This window comes from Scyliorhinus torazame, chromosome 1, assembly GCF_047496885.1.
Source record: "Scyliorhinus torazame isolate Kashiwa2021f chromosome 1, sScyTor2.1, whole genome shotgun sequence".
NCBI lineage: Eukaryota > Metazoa > Chordata > Chondrichthyes > Carcharhiniformes > Scyliorhinidae > Scyliorhinus > Scyliorhinus torazame.
The window spans coordinates 175,187,617-175,207,948 of record NC_092707.1 but is presented as its reverse complement, the minus strand read 5'-3'; the positions used below and the strand labels follow the sequence as shown (position 1 = coordinate 175,207,948).

The following is a 20,332-nucleotide window of genomic DNA, read 5'->3' as shown; positions in this document are numbered from 1 at the left end:
ATTTGATCGGGTGGAGTGGACGTATTTGTTTGAGGTGCTGGGGCAGTTTGAGTTTGGGCAGTGGTTTCTGGATTGGGTCTGGCTGCTGTACTAGGTGCCGGTGGTGAGTGTGTGGACGAACCGAGTGAGTTTGGGGTACTTTGGACTGCATCGTGGACCACACAGGGATGCCCACTCTCCCCTTTGCTTTGCATCTTGGCGATAGAGCCGTTGGCAATGATGCTTAGGGCATCGAGGGTTTGGAGAGGGATTGAGCGGGGATGCTGAGCATAGGTTACATGATATGAGGATGACTTGTTATTATATATTTATGACCCAATGGGCAGGATTGTGGGTATTATGGAGATTTTGGGGGAATTTGGCCGGTTTTCAGGATATAAATTGAAAGAGTAAGGTGATCCTGATCAATGCCAGAGGGCAAGAAAGGCGATTAGGAGAGTTGCCATTTAGGATGGTGGGGATGAGCTTCAGGTATTTGGGTATTCTGGTGGCACAGAGCTTGGCTCAGCTGCATAGATTAAACTTGGCTGGATTGGTGGAGGGAGTGAAGGCGCATTTTAAGAACTGGGATGTTTTGCCACTGTCCCTGGCTGTGCGGGTGCAGACAGTGAAAATGACAGTGCTGCCTCAGTTCCTGTTTGTGTTCCAGAACCTCCCTATCTTGTCCCTAAGTCTCCTTTTAGGAAAGTCAATGAGCTGACCTTGGGGTTTGTGTGGGCGGGGAAGGTCCCGCGGGTGGAGTGTGCATTTTTGGAATGAGAGGTGGGGGGGCTGGCATTGCCGAATTTGATGAACTATTATTGGGCAGCGAATATTGCGATGGTGATAATAATATTCACTTATTGTCACAAGTAGGCTTCAATGAAGTTACTGTGAAAAGCCCCTAAGTGGACTGTGGAGGAGAGGTCGGTCTGGGGGAGGATGGAGACGGCGTCATGTAGGGGAACAGGTTTGAGGGCATTGTTATTGGCGCCTTTGCAGTTCTCACTGACCCAGTGATAGTGTTGGCTTTAAAGGTGTGGGGGCAGTGCAGGCAACGTTTTGAGTTGGAGGGCATGTCACTGTGGCCACTGATCTGCGACAACCAGGTTTGTGCTAGCAGGGGCAGGATACAAGGTTTTGGGCTGGCGGCTGATGGGGATTGAGTATTTATAGGGGGAAAATTCAGGGACTGGACGAGTTGGAATTGTATGAGTTGCACAAAGGGAATGGTTTAGGTGCCTGCAATTTCGGAATCTTGTGAGGGGAGAGGTGCCGTCTTCCCGGGGCTGCCGTCTCCGGTGTTGCGGGACAAGTTATTGGAGGACGAATTAGGGGAGGGGAACATGTTGGATATTTGTAACAAATTAGATGGGAGGGAGGGCACTCCGGTGGAGGATATTAAGCACAAGTGGGAGAAGGAGCTAGGTGGGGAGGTGCATGCCGGAGAGTGGGCGGAGACCTTGCGTGGGTAAGTGCATCCTTGTCGTGTGTGGGGTTAAGCCTTATCCAGTTTTTAAAGTGGTACATAGGGCCCAAATGACGATGGCGAGGATGAGCAGGTTCTTTGCAGGGGTAGAGAATAAGTGTGGACAGTGCGCGGGGTGGCCCGCGGATCACGTCCCCATGTTCTGGGTATGTCCAAGACTGAGGGGGGTCTAACAGGGGTTCTCAGACGTGATGTCCACGATGCTGGGTGTGGAGGTGGCTCTGAGTCCAGAGGTGATGATATTTGGTGTGTCGGAAGATGCAGGAGTCCAGGGGGGGCGAGAGGCCAATGTATTGGCCTTTTAATCCCTGATAACCCGGACATGAATTTTGTTGGGCTGGAGGGCCTCTGAGCCGCCGAAGGCAGAGGTGTGGGTGAGCAACCTGGCACAATTCCTGAGATTGGAGAAGGTCAAGTTCGCTCTGCAGGGGTCAGCAGAGGGGTTCACTGGGAGGTATAGACCTTTATTGATTTCTTCCAAGGAGAACTGAGGGGTCAACAAGGGGGAAGGTTTGTTTTTGAGGGGGGTAAGGAGGTTAAAAATGGGAAGGTGTAACGTGGCGGTGTGTTGGTGTCAGAGGGGTTGGAGGGTTGTTTATTGGGTTGATGTGTCGTTCTCTTAATATTCTGTGTATATATGTTAAATGCGTTGAATAAAAATATTTTTTTTTTTTAAAAAGTGGTTATTTGTCACACATTAAATTATGATTTGTCTAATTTGGAATTCCTTATAATTTTATGTGAAGCTCGTCACCCAATCCAGGACTTTTAAATGGGCAAAATGCGGTACCTACCAGCGAATATACCATGAAGTAGTTTGAGGTCTAGAATCTAACCAAGGGATTGAGCAATAGAGAAGTCAGTGAAATGAAAATAAAACCAAAACTGTTTGTATGTATTCTCTTTGTTTTCACTGCATCAAACAAGGCCATTGTTCAGTGGCACTGTTTGAGACTTTACAAGTGAATACTCCCGAATCAGAACTCAATCACCATCCCCTCTGCCTCCTCTCGTCTTCAAAAACTAAAAACATATCCTTGGAAATATAGTAAGTTATATTATAGATAGCATTCTTCAGGAAGCTAGCTGTATTGGAGTAACCTTGACCCTGTAGTGCCAGAGTTTGAGACGTGTTTAGGCAAATTTCAGTACTTCTGAAGCAAGCTTTTGCAATTCAATCCCCTCCCTCAAGCTTTGCTCATGCATAGTAAAACCTTCTTTTCAAGATAAACTCAAATGCTAATTTATATGGACGAAATGGCAATAAAGATGAGAAACTAATTTTATTTAAATAATCTACCTCTATTTTGGTAATAAAAGCTTGCACAAATTATCCTATCATTGAACTATAGCACTGCCATAATGTTATTTTAAAACTATTTGAAACTCAGATGGTAATCTAAATATGTGACTTGATTAGACCAATTTCTACTTTACCCACAACCATTTCTTTCACTTTGTAAGAAAGATGAAAGCAAAATGTCTCCGTTCCTCCCAAAAAGGAACTTTTACTGGACAACTGCCATTTCATTAAACAACACAGACAATTTTAAGTAAGAATTGTAAACCAATTCAGGGTCCTTGAGGGAATAAATGCTTTGGATGCTGGGTAATATTCCGTGATGTAGTTTGGATTCTAAAATCTAGCCAAGGGAGTGGACAGGAGAAAGCAGAAATGAAGTGGACGTGCACAGGGATCTGCTGCCATTACACAATTTCTCCTGCATAGCCCCCTCCTCGCAGTTGCCTCACCTGCCCCTAGGGGTATGCATTACAAAGTTTGAGAATCAATGCTCTAGACTGTATGCAAGAGTGGTAAGGTCAATTAATGTTGTCACTCTTCCCTCCTTTCTCATTTCCCTCCTCCTGGGAAAGTACCATGTTTCTATTGACTGAATCTTTTGACCGTCAACTAGTTCAGGAATTTGCGATGTTATAAAATGTGCCATTGCTTGCCAATGAATCATTACTATTAATAACTTGACATACTTCAGCATAGTTTAACTACATTTTAACTCATTAGAAACATGATGCAACAAAATCTTAACATACCAATATGCATGGCACGGGAAGAGGAGTTAAATCAAATAAAGAGTGTTTGGGAAGATTAGCTATGAAAGAGAATCACAGAGTTAGGAGGGAGCAAGACCACAAGGGATTTTAAACACTACAATAGGAGTTTGAGATTGGGGACGAGTGAATATAGGTTAGTCAGGGGAAACCAAGCATAAGAAGGATTTGATGTGGATATGGATAGCAGTTTTGTAGGAGATTAATTTTTGCAGAAAGTGGACAATATGCCAGCCTGGAAACCATTCAAGAAATCAAGCCTAGATGTGACAAAGTTGTGAATAGGGTTTTAGCAACATGTGGACTATCTGGGTTGTGGAGCTCGAAGCAGACATTCTTTGTACTGGATTGTGGGTGTTGTGTTGGGTGTTCCGCTATCCAGACGAACCAACACGGTTGTAGATGGTACAACCCTGTTTCATTACTCTTGATAATAACATCTGTAAACGTATGACTGTGGTTCGTAATTTACCCGTTAACCTGTGGACCTAGCCCTAACACTATCTTGGAGAGGCACTCAGCACATGGTGTATGTCTGAGTGGCACGCTGTGAGCTCTGTGCCCTGAGCTGTCTCCTGCTGGAATCCGCGGGAACTGTGGTGTTCCCCGTTATATAGTGCGTGTGCTCTCACTGGTGATTGGCTGTGATGTTGCGTGTGTGTTGATTGGTCCGTTGATCTGTCCATTAGTGTGTATGTGTGTTTGCACCATGATATGTTTATCTGAATATCATGACATCCCCCTTTTTACAAGAATATGTGCCTATGTGGTAATACATATTGGTGTGTACTGAGTGCAGCTGAATATGTGTGTGCAATATCTACAACATGTACATGAGGCTAAACTATATACATAGGAAGGTGTCAGGTGCAACGTAGCAACGAGGTTGTACCATAAACAAACAAGTGCAATCATCAAACATCGAAAACGAACTCCTGTAACGACAAAAAGAGAAACACATTAACATTGTGGCATAACACTTGAGTGAGTCCAATGTGCAAACAGGCTCATAAGTCCAGCCTAGTAGGTGGGTGACGAATTCGGGTTGACCGCCTGAAGGGTGGGTTAGGATCCACCGGCTGAGGAATGGGTCTGGCCACAGGCGATGGAGGAATAGGCATGGTGGCAGGATGCTCCACGAAGTCGACAACAGGAGGGCATGGCACCGGTGCATGATCACGTAGCGAGCGCGGAAGCAGCTGAAGAGCCCAGCGATTACGCCGGCGAATGGAGCCAGCAGGCATGCGAACCAGGAACGAGCGGGGAGCCACGCGGCGGGGAACGTCGGCAGTTGCCAACCAGCCACCCTCTGGTAGTTGGATGTAGACGTTGTCTCCAGGCGCCAAGGCAGGAAGATCAGTTGCCCGAGTGTCATGTGCCACCTTCTGCTGAGCACGCTGCTGTCGCATCCTCTGCAGTACTGGAGCATGGCCGGGTTTAGGAACATGAATGGACAGTACAGTGGTCCTGAGGCCACATGCGCTTCGACCTGACATACGAACCCCCCACCGATTCGGGCGGTGTGCTCACTGCTCTGGACAGGGCAGCCGCGATGATGAGATCCTTTCCCGGGGTGTAGACCAGTTGGAAGTCGTACCTCTGGAGCTTGAGCAGAATGCGCTGGAGGCGAGGGGTCATCTCATTCGTCCTTTTGTATGATGCTGACCAGGGGGCGATGGTCGGTTTCCACGGTGAACTGAGGGAGACCATACACGTAGTCGTGGAACTTATCTATGCCGGTTAACAAACCCAGGCACTCCTTCTCAATCTGCGCATAGCGCTGTTCTGTGGGGGTCATGGCCCGCGAGGCATAGGCGACCGGGGCCCATGATGCAGTGTCGTCCCGTTGCAGCAGTACCGCCCCAATGCCGGACTGGCTGGCATCAGTCGAGATCTTCGTATCTCGAGAAGTGTCGAAGAACGCCAATACCGGGGCTGTGGTGAGCTTAATCTTGAGCTCCTCCCATTCCTTCTGGTGCGGGCAGCCACTGGAACTCCGTAGTCTTCTTCACTAGGTGGCGAAGAGCCGTTGTGTGGGAGGCAAGGTTGGGAATGAACTTCCCCAGGAAGTTGACCATCCCGAGAAAGCGTAGCACTGCCTTCTTGTCTGCCGGCTGCGGCATGGCTGTAATAGCTGTCACTTTGTCTGCATCCGGACGCACTCCTGACCGGGATATGTGGTCCCCCAGAAACTTTAGCTCAGTTTGGCCAAAACAACACTTGGCTCGGTTGAGGCACAGGCTGTGCTCTCGTATCCGAGCAAAGACGTGCTGGAGATGACTGATGTGCTCCTGTGGTGTGGTGGACCAGATGATGACGTCGTCAACATAGACACGCACCCCTTCGATGCCCTCCATCATCTGTTCCATGATTCTGTGAAACACCTCGGATGCCGAGATGATGCCAAACGGCATCCTATTGTAGCAGAACCTGCCAAAGGGCGTGTTGAAGGTACACCGCTTCCTGCTGGACTGATCCAGTTGAATCTGCCAAAAACCCTTTGAGGCATCAAGCTTTGTAAAAATTTTAGCCCGGGCCATTTCGCTCGTAATCTATTCCTGTTTGGGTATGGGGTAGTGTTCCCTCATGATGTTGTTGTTCAGGTCTTTTGGGTCGATGCAGATCCGGAGTTCGCCAGAGGGCTTTTTTACGCACACCATGGAGCTGACCCATGGCGTGGGCTCCGTGACCCGGGAAAGCACTCCTTGGTCCTGGAGATCCTGCAGCTGCTGCTTGAGGCGGTACTTGAGTGGTGCTGGGACTCTACGAGGTGCGTGAATGACCGGGGTGGCGTCCGGTTTGAGCCGTATTCTGTAAGTGTAGGGCAGTGTGCCCATGCCCTCGAAAGCCTCCTGGTTGTGGGCGAGGAGCGAGTGGAGCTGTGCCCTAAAGTCTGCATCCGGGAAGTCGGACTTGCCTTCTGGAGACAGAGTGTGTACCGGCTGAACGAGGTTGAGAACCTTGCACGCCTGTGCGCCTAGCAGGGAGTTCTTCGATGATCCAACTATCTCAGAGGACAGTGTGGCTCTGTATGCATTGTGTGTAACCTCGAGCTGGCAGGATCCCATGGCGTGGATAACATTCCCGTTGTGATCGACCATCTGACAGCGGGAAGGCCGAATCGGTGGTTTGACCTTCAAGGCGTAGAAGGCTGACCATGCAATAAGGTTGGCGGAGGCACCAGTGTCTAGACGGAATGTGATTGGTGACCGGTTGACCATTAGGGTGGCACACCAATCATCACCCGGATTAACGCTGTTCACTGGCATCGGCTGGAGGGTCCTACTTGGGGACATCCGATTCCTGTCACTGACCGCAACACGGAAGGCTTCCCGGTCGTCGGTATCACCGGTCTGTACATTGTCAGGGTATGACTCGGTGTATGGAGGCTGAATGGCCCGCACGTCCCTGCGAGGCTGGCGGAACTGGGGAGCGTTGGTAGGTTGAGCTGCTCGACAGCAGGCAGGGTAGAGTCCCATTTTGCCACAGCGGAGGCATTGTCGATTCTTTGATGGACATTGCCGCTTTAAATGTGCACATCCACAGTTGCCGCACGTCGTGACGTCATGGCGTTCGTTGCGCCACCGCGCATGCGCAGTTCGGTCCTGCGTAGAGCGCGTCTGTGCATCACGTCCCTCTGCGTCGACGTCTCTTTTGGTGTGTACAAGCGCGGGAGGCCGCGGAAAGCATGCGAAATGGCCGCCCTCGTCCGGGCCGGGAGGAACTCGATCAACTGGACCCGCTCGGCCTCATAGGAACCCTGCCGTGCCGATTCGCCTGGAATTGGGAGTACCGGCTGGTCGCGTTTTCATGGAGGACGCAGGCTTCGATGGCGGTGGCTAGGGTGAGGCTCTTAATTTTGAGGAGCTGCTGGCGTAGGGTGCCCGAGGTGACCCCAAAAACTATCTGGCCCCGAATCATGGAATCGGAGGTGGCCTCATAGCCGCAGGACTGCGTGAAGATACGGAGGTGTGTCAGGAAAGATTGAAAAGGCTCATCCTTACCCTGCAGGCGCTGCTGGAAGAGGTACCTCTCTAAGCTCTTGTTCACCTCGACGCTGAAGTGTTGCTCATGTTTTAGCAGGACTGTCTTGTACTTCGTCTTGTCCTCACCTTCCGTGAACACCAGGGAGTTGTAGATGTGGATGGCGTGTTGCCCTGCTGTGGAGAGGAGGAGGGCGATTTTCCTGGTGTCGGATGCATTCTCCCTTTCTGTGGCTTCTAGGAAGAACTGGAAGCGCTGTTTAAACAGCTTCCAGTTGATGCCGAGGTTTCCAGCGATTTGGAGCGGCTGCAGCGGGCTGATGGTGTCCATGGCGCAGGATGGTGGATCCCTGAAGATGTGCAGGTAGGTCTCACAGTTGCTGGGTTCCAATCCTGGTACCTTGTCGTGTTGGGTGTTCCGCTATACAGACGAACCAACACGGTTGTAGATGGTACAACTCTGTTTTATTAGTCTTAATAACAACATCTGTAAACATATGACTGTGGTTCGTAATTTACCCGTTAACCTGTGGACCCAGCCCTTACACTATCTTAGAGAGGCACTCAGCACATGGTGTATGTCTGAGTGGCACGCTGTGAGCTCTGTGCCCTGAGCTATCTCCTGCTGGAATGAGCGGGAACTGTGGTGTTCCCCGTTATATAGTGCGTGTGCTCTCACTGGTGATTGGCTGTGTTGCGTGTGTGTTGATTGGTCCGTTGATCTGTCCATCAGTGTGTATGTGTGTTTGCACCATGATATGTTTATCTGAATATCATGACAGTGGGGTCAGGAGTTCAACTAAGGATAACAAATACAGCTTGGGGTTTAACAATCGATTATTTGAAGATGGATAAAAAACAATGTTTATCACAATAAATTTGCTCAAATATTTTCAGCAAACTTGAAAGGTAGATTATTTTTGAAAAAGGCATGATCCATTTCTGCATCAACTCAGTTTTACTTCTGAAATTTCAATAATTGACAGATATTGTCATCATCTCCATTCCGTTTGAGATTGGAAGTGATAAGAATCATTAGCACTTTGATCTGTTTTTGTGTAAATATTCTTTGGCAAACTGGATGAGATGCTTTCAGCAGATTTTTGGGTTGCTGTCATTAGGTGAGCTGTAAATCTGAACCATTTGTTTTGATTTGTTCAGCAACACTCAAGTTTTTTGACCTTCAAGTTTCCCTTGATTAGCATGTAATCAAATGTGAAAGTGACACCCTGAAAAACAATGGATTTGTGTGAAAAATGAGCATGCAAGTAATATTCAATTTATACTTTTGGGATTACTTGCTCCCTAAATACTACATCAAATGTTTTTCACACCCAGAATTCTCAGCAGTTTGAAAAACACATTTTTAATAAGAGGCTCAAAGTAGTTTTGTGTTCTGACTAAAGAGCTGACAATATTCATACAGAATATTAGAGGAAGTGACAGTGATCTATAGCAAAGCCTGGGTCTGATGTCAATTATTTTCTGGACACAACTTTGTCAGTTAAATTATCACAAATTCAAGTTGGTAATCAATGTAAGCCGTTGCTAGTCTGAATTTTATGGATTCCTGCATATTTGCCCTGTTTGAACTTATTCTTCTTACTGGCCAATCAATAGAGTTACTTGTCAATGTTACCAGTTGCTAACACGGTTCAGTTTCACTGCTGAAACATGCTCTTGCACCTCTGCCTTGAGAGCTAATGGCAGGTGATGGGAAATTTGCAAATAGTTTAATGTCGAAAAAATGCAATTGTATTAAATGTATCTATAAAATAGATGTACGAGTACTAAGATAGTTTCAAGATCAGTCTAATTCCATTGTCAACTGTAATTTCTAGTAATAGGTTAATACATAAAACATTGGGCTTTCATTTTTCAGGGAGGAAGAAGCATTAACTTGCCAGCAACACCTGAGGGAGTTCTCATCTCACTTGGAGTCGATCAGAAAATGGTTAAAGGAAACGGAGGCTAATGTACCGGCTTTTGAATCAGCACTTGATACAGACATGCTCGAGAAACAGATCCAGCAAGTAAAGGTGAGTAGGCATGAAGAAAATATAACACACAGAATTTGATATTTTTGTGGAATTGAATGCATTTTTAATTTTAACATGTAAAATGGCTGGTTAATTAAAACAGTTTCTATGTGGGTTCCTCAAACCTACATAGGGGTTATGGGGGGATTGGTTCTTCACACCCACCATGGCATGTTTCTCAGTGGCGAGAGGCGGTCCACTGTTGACCGCCGACGGGATCTTCTGGTCCTACCGCTGTCAGTGGGATTTTGCATTGAATCCACTTCCCACTGCTAGGAAACATGTGGTGGGGATTCACTGTCGGCAGGACCAGAAGACAAGAGCAGCTGGAAAATCCCATCCCTACATCAGTCATGTGATTATATGAAACAAAGCTCTAAATCGTTCGGGGCAAGGGAGAATAGTCTCAGCCGATATGATGTAAACACGAGGTTAAATAATTGTTTGTAATGTTGGCCTTCCTCCATGTGGTAGGGAGGAGAATGATACAAACGAGTTACATGGGTAAAATTGGAATAGGACAATAGGGACAGCACAATGGTTAGCACTGCTGCATCACAGCATCAGGGACCTGGGTTCAATTCCAACCATGAGTGACTGTCTGTGGAGTTTGCACTTTCTCCCTGTGTCTGCGTGAGCTTCCTCCGAGTGCTCCTGTTTCATCCCCCAGTCCAAAGATGTGCAGGTTGGGTGGATTGGCCATAATTGGATAAAAATTGCTGTTTTGTGTCCATGTATGCGCAAGTTAGGTGGGGTCACAGAGATAGGGAGGGGGTGTGAGCCTAGATAGGGTGCTCTTTCAAAGGGTCGGTGCATACTCGATGGGCCAAAAGGCCTCTTTCTGCACTGTAGGGATTCTATGACTGTAATAACGTGGCTTATTTCGATTCACAGATCCTGTTGGAGGATTGGTCATCAAAATCTCCACAAGTGCAAGAAATAAATCACAAAGGAACCGAGTTAGAAAGTCTTATCATGGAAATTACATCACCAGATACTTCTTTGTTGTCCAATAAAACAGGTAACGTCTGAGATAAAGAAAAATACAATTGACTTGATTTTGTGCATTTTTAGAAATCATTTTAAGTTCCCTGTGCAATGTACCATTTCCCATCAAAAGGGAGCAGCCAAACTATCTGCTCACAACCCCTCTCAATACCATCCATCAGTCATCTGCCAATGTGTGAGTGAACAAGAATTTTTATTTGTTCACACCCTTGGGAAATGCTTAGTCTCTAATTAATGACACAGCCATGATGGGGATTTTTCCACCCATGAATTCTCTGCCATGTTGGTCATTAGTGAGCCGCTTTATAACACTCAGCCATATCCAGCATGTCACTAAAAATACTTATGATTTGAAATGTATTTCTAATTATTTCATGTTGTCTAGTCATTTCTTATGTTTCAGCTTTCTTTGTTTGTAATTTGCTTAAATGTTTTATTTAATACCAGTCACAATTTCTAATCAGTGCAACTTTATTTGATCTATGTGCTTGCCATGTCAACATAGGCTAATTTGGTCAGTATTCTCTTTATATGTAGCTTATATTTTATCTTAGAAAAGCCGTAGTGTACCTTTATTCCTACATATAGCTTCATTTTTCTTAATTGTATGCACCCATCCAAGAAAGCAAATTTGAGGTCATCTTCTCGCTTTTTCTCAGTATAAGTCTTAAGTCATGACACTTTGCATTGCTTAAAATTGTTGAGTTGTTATACTGGAATAGAAACTTTGATGGAGAAAAACACTTACTGTCTATGGGTATGTTCCTCCATTGTATGATGTTCATAGTACATAACTAAAAATATTATGCTGCTTGCCGCTTTGGTGCAGTGAAAGTAGCTTTCCATAATATCTTTAAATGCCTCACATATACATCATCTACAAATTACTTGTTTCCACAACACCATTACTTACTTACATGATGTAGTGGATGCCTCAAACTAAAATATTTTAGTCTGTGAAATTTATTGCAACAACAAGAAAAAGAAACTGCAGTTAGTGTAACAGAGCTCAAGTTCACTAATCTTGAATAGAAATAACTTACATTTATACAGAACTTTTCACATTCCAAAAGTGCTTCACTTTTGAAGTGTTAGACTCTGTTGTAATGTAAAAAAATCACAGAAGCCTACTTGCATATGGCAAGCTTTCACAAGCAGCAATGCAATAATGACCAGATAATCTGTTTTAATATTGATTGAGGGATACATATTGGCCAGTGCACAGGGTGAGCTCCCTGCTCCTCTTCAAATAGTGCATCGGATCTTTTACTCAAGACCTTGTTTTAATGTCTCATCTGAAAGATTCCTCCAACAATCCTGCATCTTTTGAGTACTGCACAAATGTATCAGTCTGAACTATGTGCTCAGGCCCGGAGTGGTACTTGAATCCACAGCCGTCAAAAATAGAAAAAATGTGTGACCACTGAATTAAGGGTGACACACTGGATTCTATGAGTGTTTATATGGAATTCAAGGTGCTATACAGCTCAGTTTTATATGTGCATTCATGTCTGTGGCATGGTTTTCCCCAATTTTATCTGCAAAATAAAACTACTGAAACTTAGCTATGTAGTACATAACATCCATTATAAATGACAACTACTCACATTTGCTCAACACCAACAATGTGTATATTTAAGATTTGAGTACAACTGTGTCACATTGCAAAGCACTTTTATTTTTCAGTAAGAATTTCATCTATAGAACAATGCTTGCTAGTGCCTTGTGATATCATGCAGAGGGAGCCTGTCTCTGTGCTTAGCTTTTGTTCCTAATATTGGCTGTCCTGTGCACTGTTGTGTCTCCCTGTTGTTTACTCAGGTTCTGTAATGATGAATGGTGGAGTGACTGCACCTAGTATGAATGGGTACTACAGAAACAAAGGTGAGCTGTGTTTCTGTTGCATTTTCCAACCATTTTTCTCCTCAATGGGATTCATATAGCAGGAATGTGAACAAAGGTGAAATAAAATGGTATTAATTAATGGTCAATCTGCTGAATCCATAAATGTACTGGAATACAGCCTTGGTTGTTACCAGTTCCAATTTAATTCGTAACTTGTTATGCAACCTCCAAGAAAAATAAAGTACACATTTGCTACAATTCGTTTTGGAATATCCCTTTCAATTGCATAGGTTCCTCCAGAAAAATGAAACAATATGTAGTTCAATGTTAGATTTAGATTTATTGTCACGTGTACCGAGGTACAGTGAAAAGTATTGTTCTGCATTTATCTAGGCAGATCGTTCCATACATGAAACATAGGACATACGATAAATACACAATGTAAATACATAGACATCGGGTGAAGTATACAGAGTGTAGTGCTACATCGTAGAGAAAATATGTGAAGAGATCAGTTCAGTCCATAAGAGGGTTATTCAATTATTAAGTTATCAATTATGAAATTATATTAATAAAGCTTGAGTAACAATAATATATTGGAACAGTGTACTCTGAGGAACCATGTGACCTACCCTTTTCTATATAAACATGTTTGAAATAGCTTCCAAATAAAACACTTCTCTTTGTCGTAGACAATTGTTATGAAATATGATGTGGCTGTTCTATTTTTCCAATTTGAAACTGAAGCCAGGGCATGCTGGGGGAAAACGCTCTTAATGAAGTTTCGCACCTAGTTTTAAGAATCACAAAGAAAATTCTGCACTTAAGAATATGTAGGCTGTCCTTATGACTTAAATATGAAACCTCCCATTTCTCCAATGGTAGAGAAATGTATTTGTGAATATTATGCATTGATACATTGATGACATTGCACAATGATCATCTCATAATTTAATGATGATCTGAAGATCCTTATTCTACAAACAATTTACAAAACGTTTTTGACTTTTGCTCGTGTCTTTTGCCTTTTGCAGAACTTGCTGAAATTCAGCACAATGTCTCTGATGTGAATCATAATTATAAGACATTGGGTAATGGACTAAAGGAATGTCAGGACCACCTTCGGACCACCATTAACCAAATGCAAGAAGTTCAAGAAGAAACCAACTCTGTCATGAAATGGCTAGAGTTAAAAGAACAGACTATGTCCACTTTGAATTCATCACCAGCCAAAACTCAAACTATGAAGGCACAAGTGGAGCAAAACAAGGTAAGTGATAAATATGCTTGATAAGGTATAAATAAAATCCCACATAGTTAATAATATCACTATTAAAATTATCATGACATCTTTGCAAATTAAACTTCTGAAGCCGATGCTTTTAAATCCGAGGGCTTTTTACAGCATACAATCCAGCACCTCTTGGTTGGGGAGAAAGGACGAATGAGAAGAAGGAGTTCTGTTGTTAAAAGGGGTCAAATTGGAAGAAAATAGACAGATTAATTTTTATCTTTTTCCAGTCTGTTGGGAGCAAATCAAAATGAATGTTTCATCTTCATTTGGTTTTATTTAGAATGAGTACTAATGTCTGGACTTCCGCATTCATAAGAGGTAAAGCTAATTGTCTGGATCGCTTTGAATTCTGGGTCCCGCAAAGCGTAGCTCAGATTATTAACTGTTCATCGAAAACTTGAATTTTCATTTCTAATACGAGTAAAAAGCACTTTTAATTTGGGTAACAAATATAATTGAGGTTACTTTAGCCTTCACTTTCCCTCAAGTGTAGATAGGGTAATGAAAAAAGATAAAACTACGGTAGTAAGGACATACTTTACATTCATAAGCTATTACCTTTTCTATTCAAGAAACCAGAGCTCCTGTTTGTCTTTAAATATTTTGATACTTAGTTTGTGCTGTAGTTGAGGTATGTAAATTGCAAATAACTTTTCATTCAGATAGATTGAGATGTTTAATTCCCTGATCTTTTTAGTTTTACTTAAATTCTACTCTTATTCTGTTTGATAAACTTTAATCTGGGATCGTTTCTCGGCCTTTTGGCTAAGATAAGCGTGAGGTCAGGTGTAATGCCTGGATCTGGTATGTCTCTCTTGTGGGAACCTTGAATTGGATTCAATTTGAATTTGAATTGTTTTTTGGAGCAGGCAAGGAGCTGGATTCGGGGTTTGCCCCTGTCCACACTCTGAGCTCTGGCTTTGTAACTCTGATAAAGTAATAAAAAAAACAAAAAAATCTTTAATCTGGTACAATTTATATCATAGAAAATGCACATGAAAGAAATAATAAATGACTGGGGCTGGATTCTTCCCCGGTGGGATGCTCGGGTTTCCCGACGGTGTGGGGCTGCCCCACAATGGGAAACCCCATTGACCAGCCGGCGTAACGGAGAATCCCGCCGGTGGGGTGAAATAGAAATGCGGCGGGTCGGAGAATCCAGCCCTTGATCTTTAAAGTGCCCACATAAAAATTTGTGCAATTAATTGACTGAACATTTAACTCTATAGTAGCTAAATGCGTCAGATATGACAGTTACTGCTGCATTTTTGTAAAACCAAGTTTGCAAAACTTGTCAATCATTAAACTCCATTTTTGTTTAGGCCTTTCTTGTTGAACTTGAACAGAATTCTGGAAAGGTTGAGAAGCTGAAGGAGATGTTGAAAGACTTGTTGACAAAAAATCCAGACTCACCTGAAGCTAGGAAGTGGACGGAAGTGCTAGAACAAATAGGTAAAGCAAGTACAAAACAATACTGGTGTTTATGCTTGTGGAATGGAATAACTTGCATTTAAAACAAGTTATGGAACAGATAGAAACTGAACTGGCATGTGGAATCAGGTGAACGCTTGTAATAGCACATACATGGATTGGTTAGGCTGAATGGTATGCTTTCATGTTTCAATTTCCATGTAAGTGTGGAAAATGTATTTTAGATAATGATTTTAAAAATTATTTTATGGGATGTGGGACTTGCTGACTCAGCCAGCACTTTATTCCCCATCCCTAATTGTGCTTTAGAAGGTGGTGGTGATCTGCCTTCTTGAACAGTGAAAACCCATGAAGATAAGAGAAATAAAGGAAAGCAAGTAATTGGGCAAATTACTTTAAGTAATCTGGTCAACAAACTGCTCCAAATCGCTTCATTAGTTATTAATATATATTTTATATATTATATATATTAAATTAAGATTATTTTTTTCAAAATTACATCAGTTATATTATACCAGGAGAGTCTCTGGTTTGATTCCTGGTTCATACCAAATTAGCATAGAAAATACAGGCCTGTAGAGAAGAAATTGGTCAGAATAGCCTCTCTCATTGTTGTCCAGTGACGGCTCCTGGAATTGTATGTATGTGAAGATATAAGATGGGATGGGAAAGAGAGGACAGAAATGAATTGCTGTAGTTGCCCTGTACATAATTACATGTCAAAATATATATTTTTTAAAGTATTCTTTCAGGGATGTGGGTGTCGCTGGCTTGGCCAACATTTATTGCCGATCCCTAATTGCACTTCAGAAAGTGGTAGCGAGCCACCGCCTTGAACTGCTGCAGTCCATGTGGTGTTGGTATACCACAGAGCTGTTAGGAAGGGAGTTCCAGAATTTTGACCGTAAAGGAATGGCAATTTAATTCAAAGTCAGGATGGTGTGTGACTTAGACAGGAACCTCCATGGTCTTCCCATGCATTTGTTGCCTTTGCCCTTCTCGGGTAGAGGTTGTAGGTTTGGAAGGTGCTGTCGAAGGAGTTATGATATCATTCGGCACAGCAACCAAATTGATTTCACCCCAAATTCAGGATGAGCTTACATTCCGTTCAGTAACAATTCTTTACAAATGCAATAAACTCCCATGATGAATCGTCACTTGGGTCAGCTAGTAGGGGATCATCGTTTCCCAATGGGTTGTATCCCAACTTAAGTCACTGTACTCCAGGAAAAAAGGGATAATGGGTGAAAAGTAGTGACTTACACTGACTGAAGATATAATACATTTTGAACTGTGGTATGTTTTTTGTTAATTTTGAGTTCATGGTTTGCTTTGGAAATTGGATTGGCTACTTAGTCCAGCAGGTCAGAAAGCATCTGTGGCGGTAGAAGGGAGCTAATGTTTTGAGTCTGATGACTCTTTGTCAAAGAGTCATCCAGAATAGAATTGGCACACAGTGACCGCAAGCCATCAGTTCATGGTTTGCTTTGGAAATTGGATTGGCTACTTAGTCTAGCATATTACTTCATTTTAAAGTTCTTATCAAACGTTAGTGTTTTGGAATCTCATCATATACGTAAGAAATAGGTGCAGGCAGAGGTCATTCAGCTTTCCAAGCCCACCATCATTCAATGTGAATCTTCAGCCAGTGTAATGTCACTTTTCCTTAATTTTCACTCAATATCCCTCTTTTCCTGGAGTGCTTTGACTTAAGTTGGGATACCTACAGTATTTTCTGTTCCTGTTTCAGTCTCCAACATTCGCAGTAATTTGTTTTTATCCGTGTATCACTTATGTTTTTAACATATAGAAATTTATCAATCTCAGTCTTGCACATACTCAATGGCTAAGCCTCCATAGCCCTCTGGGCAGAGAATTCCACCCTCTGGGTGAAGGAATTCTTCCTCATCTCAGTCTTAAATGGCCAACCACTTTATTCTGAGTCTGTGTCTCCTGGTTCTAGATACCCCAAGCAGAGAAACCGCCTTGTTGCATCTACTCTGTTGAGCACGTAAGAATTTTGTATGTTTGAATCAGTTGGCGCATTCTCCATGGCAATACCTGTACGAAATAGAGTCCACCTGCCAACCAATCAATATTCTTTCTGACAATATAAAATGTTGTTTTCCCCTTATACTGGTCTTCTTGCAAAGTGTCCTGATGAGTGAAAAGGCAGAAAGTTTTGACATGCCTCTTTTTTTCAGCAATACACAATAATGTCTTGTGTTACGATCCCAGTTGGTGTTACTACTGGACGGGAAGATTCCAGAATGGAACCCTGGTTCAAAAATTCAAAACGCCTTTTGAGAAAACATGGCAGAACATAGTCACAGGACCGCTAAATAGTTTTAACAAAAAGAAAAAACTTATTAAACATAAAAAGTTTGATTATTATACAACACTCGTTTATTCCCCCTTAGCTTTACAAATGTACATAGGGCAGGATTCTCCGATTGCCAACGCCGAAATCTCATTCAGCGATTGAGCAGAGAATCCCTTTTGATGCCAAAATCGTGGGCGGCGCCTGTTTTTGGATGCTCTGCCCCCTCCCAAACGGCATCATTGGTGACTACGCCGCACGCTGTTGGGGCGGCCTCAGGACGTCACCTGAAGGCCCTCCCCTGATGCTCCGCCCCCAATGGGCCGACTTCCCGACTGCATGGGTCACTTGTAGTCTGAGGTTTCGTCAACCTCGCGTGGCGGCTGTGGACTGTGTCCAGCGCCGCCACAGTCGGGGATGGGGGAGCTGTTCTGCTGGCCAGGGGGGCTTTGGCAGGTGCTGGGGGAACTGGTGGGGGGCGGCGAGGTCGTTACCGGGGAGCACTATCTGGCAGGCCGGGTCTGCGCGCGGCCACGGGCCCAGCAATTCTCTGGCCATATCTGCAGGGAAAGCCGGGGGTTTTACGTGGCGCGGTTGCTAGCCCCTCACTGGGCAGAGGGCTACTTCTGGGGCGGCGCCGACTTCTTGGTTGTAATACCAGACACATGCTCCGAACATAGCCTCAAAATCGAAGAATAGAGTCCATAGCTTTCAAAGCTAACACCCCACCCTGACACCAAATGGCCAATGCCACTCGGTGGGAGCGCCATTACATAATTGGCCGGGCGAGGACGATCTCAACCGGAAATTTTGCAGGCGTAAAAGCCATTTTGAGATTCCCACTGGAGTCCCCGCCACCTCTGCCATTCCCTCCCACTTAAAAGGGTGGTAGAAAGTCTCTTCTACCCCCCACACACACACACCAAAGTATTTGTTTAGTCTTGCTCTGCCATTTCCTTTTCCCCATTATAATTTCTCCTAACTTCGCTTGTAATGGACACACATTTATTTTTGCTAATCTTTTCCTTTTTACGCACCGATTGAAGTTTTTACAGTCCATTTTTGTATTTCTCATTTGTTTACTTTCATATTCTATTTTACATTTCTTAATTTTTTTCTTGGTCGTCCTTTGCAGAATTCTAAAATGCTCCCAATTCTTCGACTTACCTTTTTTAAAATAAATTTAGAGTGCACAATTCTTTTTTTTTTCCAATTAAGGGGTAATTTCGCGTGACCAATCCAGCTACCCTGCACATTTTTGGGTTGTGGGGGTGTGACCCACGCAGACACTGGGAGAATCTGCAAGCTCCACATGGACAATGACCTGGGGCCAGGATCGAACCCTGGTCCTCTGCGCCGCCCTTATGCAAGAGTGCTAACCACTGTGCACCGTGTTGCCCCTAGGCCTACCTTTTTTGTTAACTTTATATTCCTCTCATCTAATGTAATCTTTGATTTTTTTTTAATAAGGTATGTTTGGAACACTTTTCCTTGCTGGATTTTTATGCATTAAAGGAATGTATTTTTGGTGTAAACTATGTATTAGTTCTTTAAATGTTAGCCATCGCTTGTCTACCATCATACATTTAAACAAATTTCCAATCTGCCATAGCCAATTTGCTCCTCAAATCTTTGTGGCTTCATTTGTTTAGATTTAAGACCTTAGTTTCTGAACTACATCACTTAGGTGACTGCCTGGTTTGGAGTTCCTCTGGGTTCCTCCCACAGTCCAAAGATGTGGGGGTTAGGTGAATTGGCCATGCTAAATTGCCCTTTAGTGTCCAAAGATGTGCAGGTTAGTTTACGGGATTACTGGGGATAGGGCGGGATGGACTGGGGAGTGGACATGTGTACGGTGCTCTTTTGGAGGGCCGTGCAAACTCAGTGGGCTGAATGGCCTCCTGCACTGTAGGGATTCTATGACCTCCATGACTTTCAAACTTAATGTAAAATTCTAACATTTTGTGATCATTCTTTCCAAAAGACTTATTTGCAACAAGATTATTAATTAACCTTTTTTTTCATTACACAGCATAAGGTCCAAACCGCCCATTCCCTAATTGGTTCCTCCACTACTGATCTAGAAAACTATCTTGCATACATTCCAAGAATTTTTCCTCCACAATATAAGTACTAATTAGGTTTGCCCAGTATGTATGTAGATTGATATTACCCATGATTAGTATATTAGTCTTGTTTCACACACCTCTAATTTCCTTATATATTCTGAGTTATATTATCACTGATGTTTGGTGGCCTGTATACATTTCCCACGAATGCTTTCTGCAACTTGAGTTTCTTTCTTCCACCCAAACTGATTCTACGTCTTGATCTTTAGAACTAAGGTCATCCTTCACTACAGTACAAAGAGAACAAAGAACAAAGAAAAGTTCCGCACAGGAACAGGCCCTTCGTCCCTCCAAGCCTGCGCCGACCATGCTGCCCGTCTAATATAAAACCTCCGGGGTCCTTATCCCTCTATTCTCATCCTATTCATGCATTTGTCAAGATGCCCCTTAAATGTCACTATCGTCCCTGCTTCCACCACCTCCTCCGGCAGTGAGTTCCAGGCACCCACTACCCTCTGTGTGAAAAAACTTCCCTTGCATACCTTCTCTAAACTTTGCCTCTCACACCCAAACATATGTCCCCTAGTAATTGCCTCTTCCACCCTGGGAAAAAGCTTCTGACTATCCACTCTGTCCATGCCCCTCATACGTTCGTAGACTTCTATCCGGTCGCTCCTCAATCTCTGCCATTCCAGTGAGAACAAACCGAGTCTATCCAATCTCTCCTCATCGCTAATGCCCTCCATACCAGGCAACATCCTCGTAAACCTCTTCTGTACCCTCTACAAAGCCTCCACATCCTTCT

At 43.7% G+C, this 20,332-nt stretch overlaps 1 protein-coding gene across 28 annotated transcripts in view; it reads left to right on the top strand.

Moving 5' to 3' along the window:
- Window positions 1-20,332, top strand: part of macf1a (microtubule actin crosslinking factor 1a) — a 999,246-nt gene that overhangs the window by 782,937 nt on the left and 195,977 nt on the right. For 26 of the 28 annotated variants that reach the window (XM_072501197.1, XM_072501201.1, XM_072501190.1 and 23 more), the window contains 5 exons: window positions 9,404-9,560; window positions 10,455-10,581; window positions 12,390-12,452; window positions 13,448-13,683; window positions 15,030-15,159. In XM_072501197.1, the coding sequence (XP_072357298.1) occupies window positions 9,404-9,560; window positions 10,455-10,581; window positions 12,390-12,452; window positions 13,448-13,683; window positions 15,030-15,159 (713 nt within the window). The remainder of the gene's footprint in view (window positions 1-9,403; window positions 9,561-10,454; window positions 10,582-12,389; window positions 12,453-13,447; window positions 13,684-15,029; window positions 15,160-20,332) is intronic. The other 2 variants (XM_072501192.1, XM_072501214.1) reach the window with 1 other exon arrangement.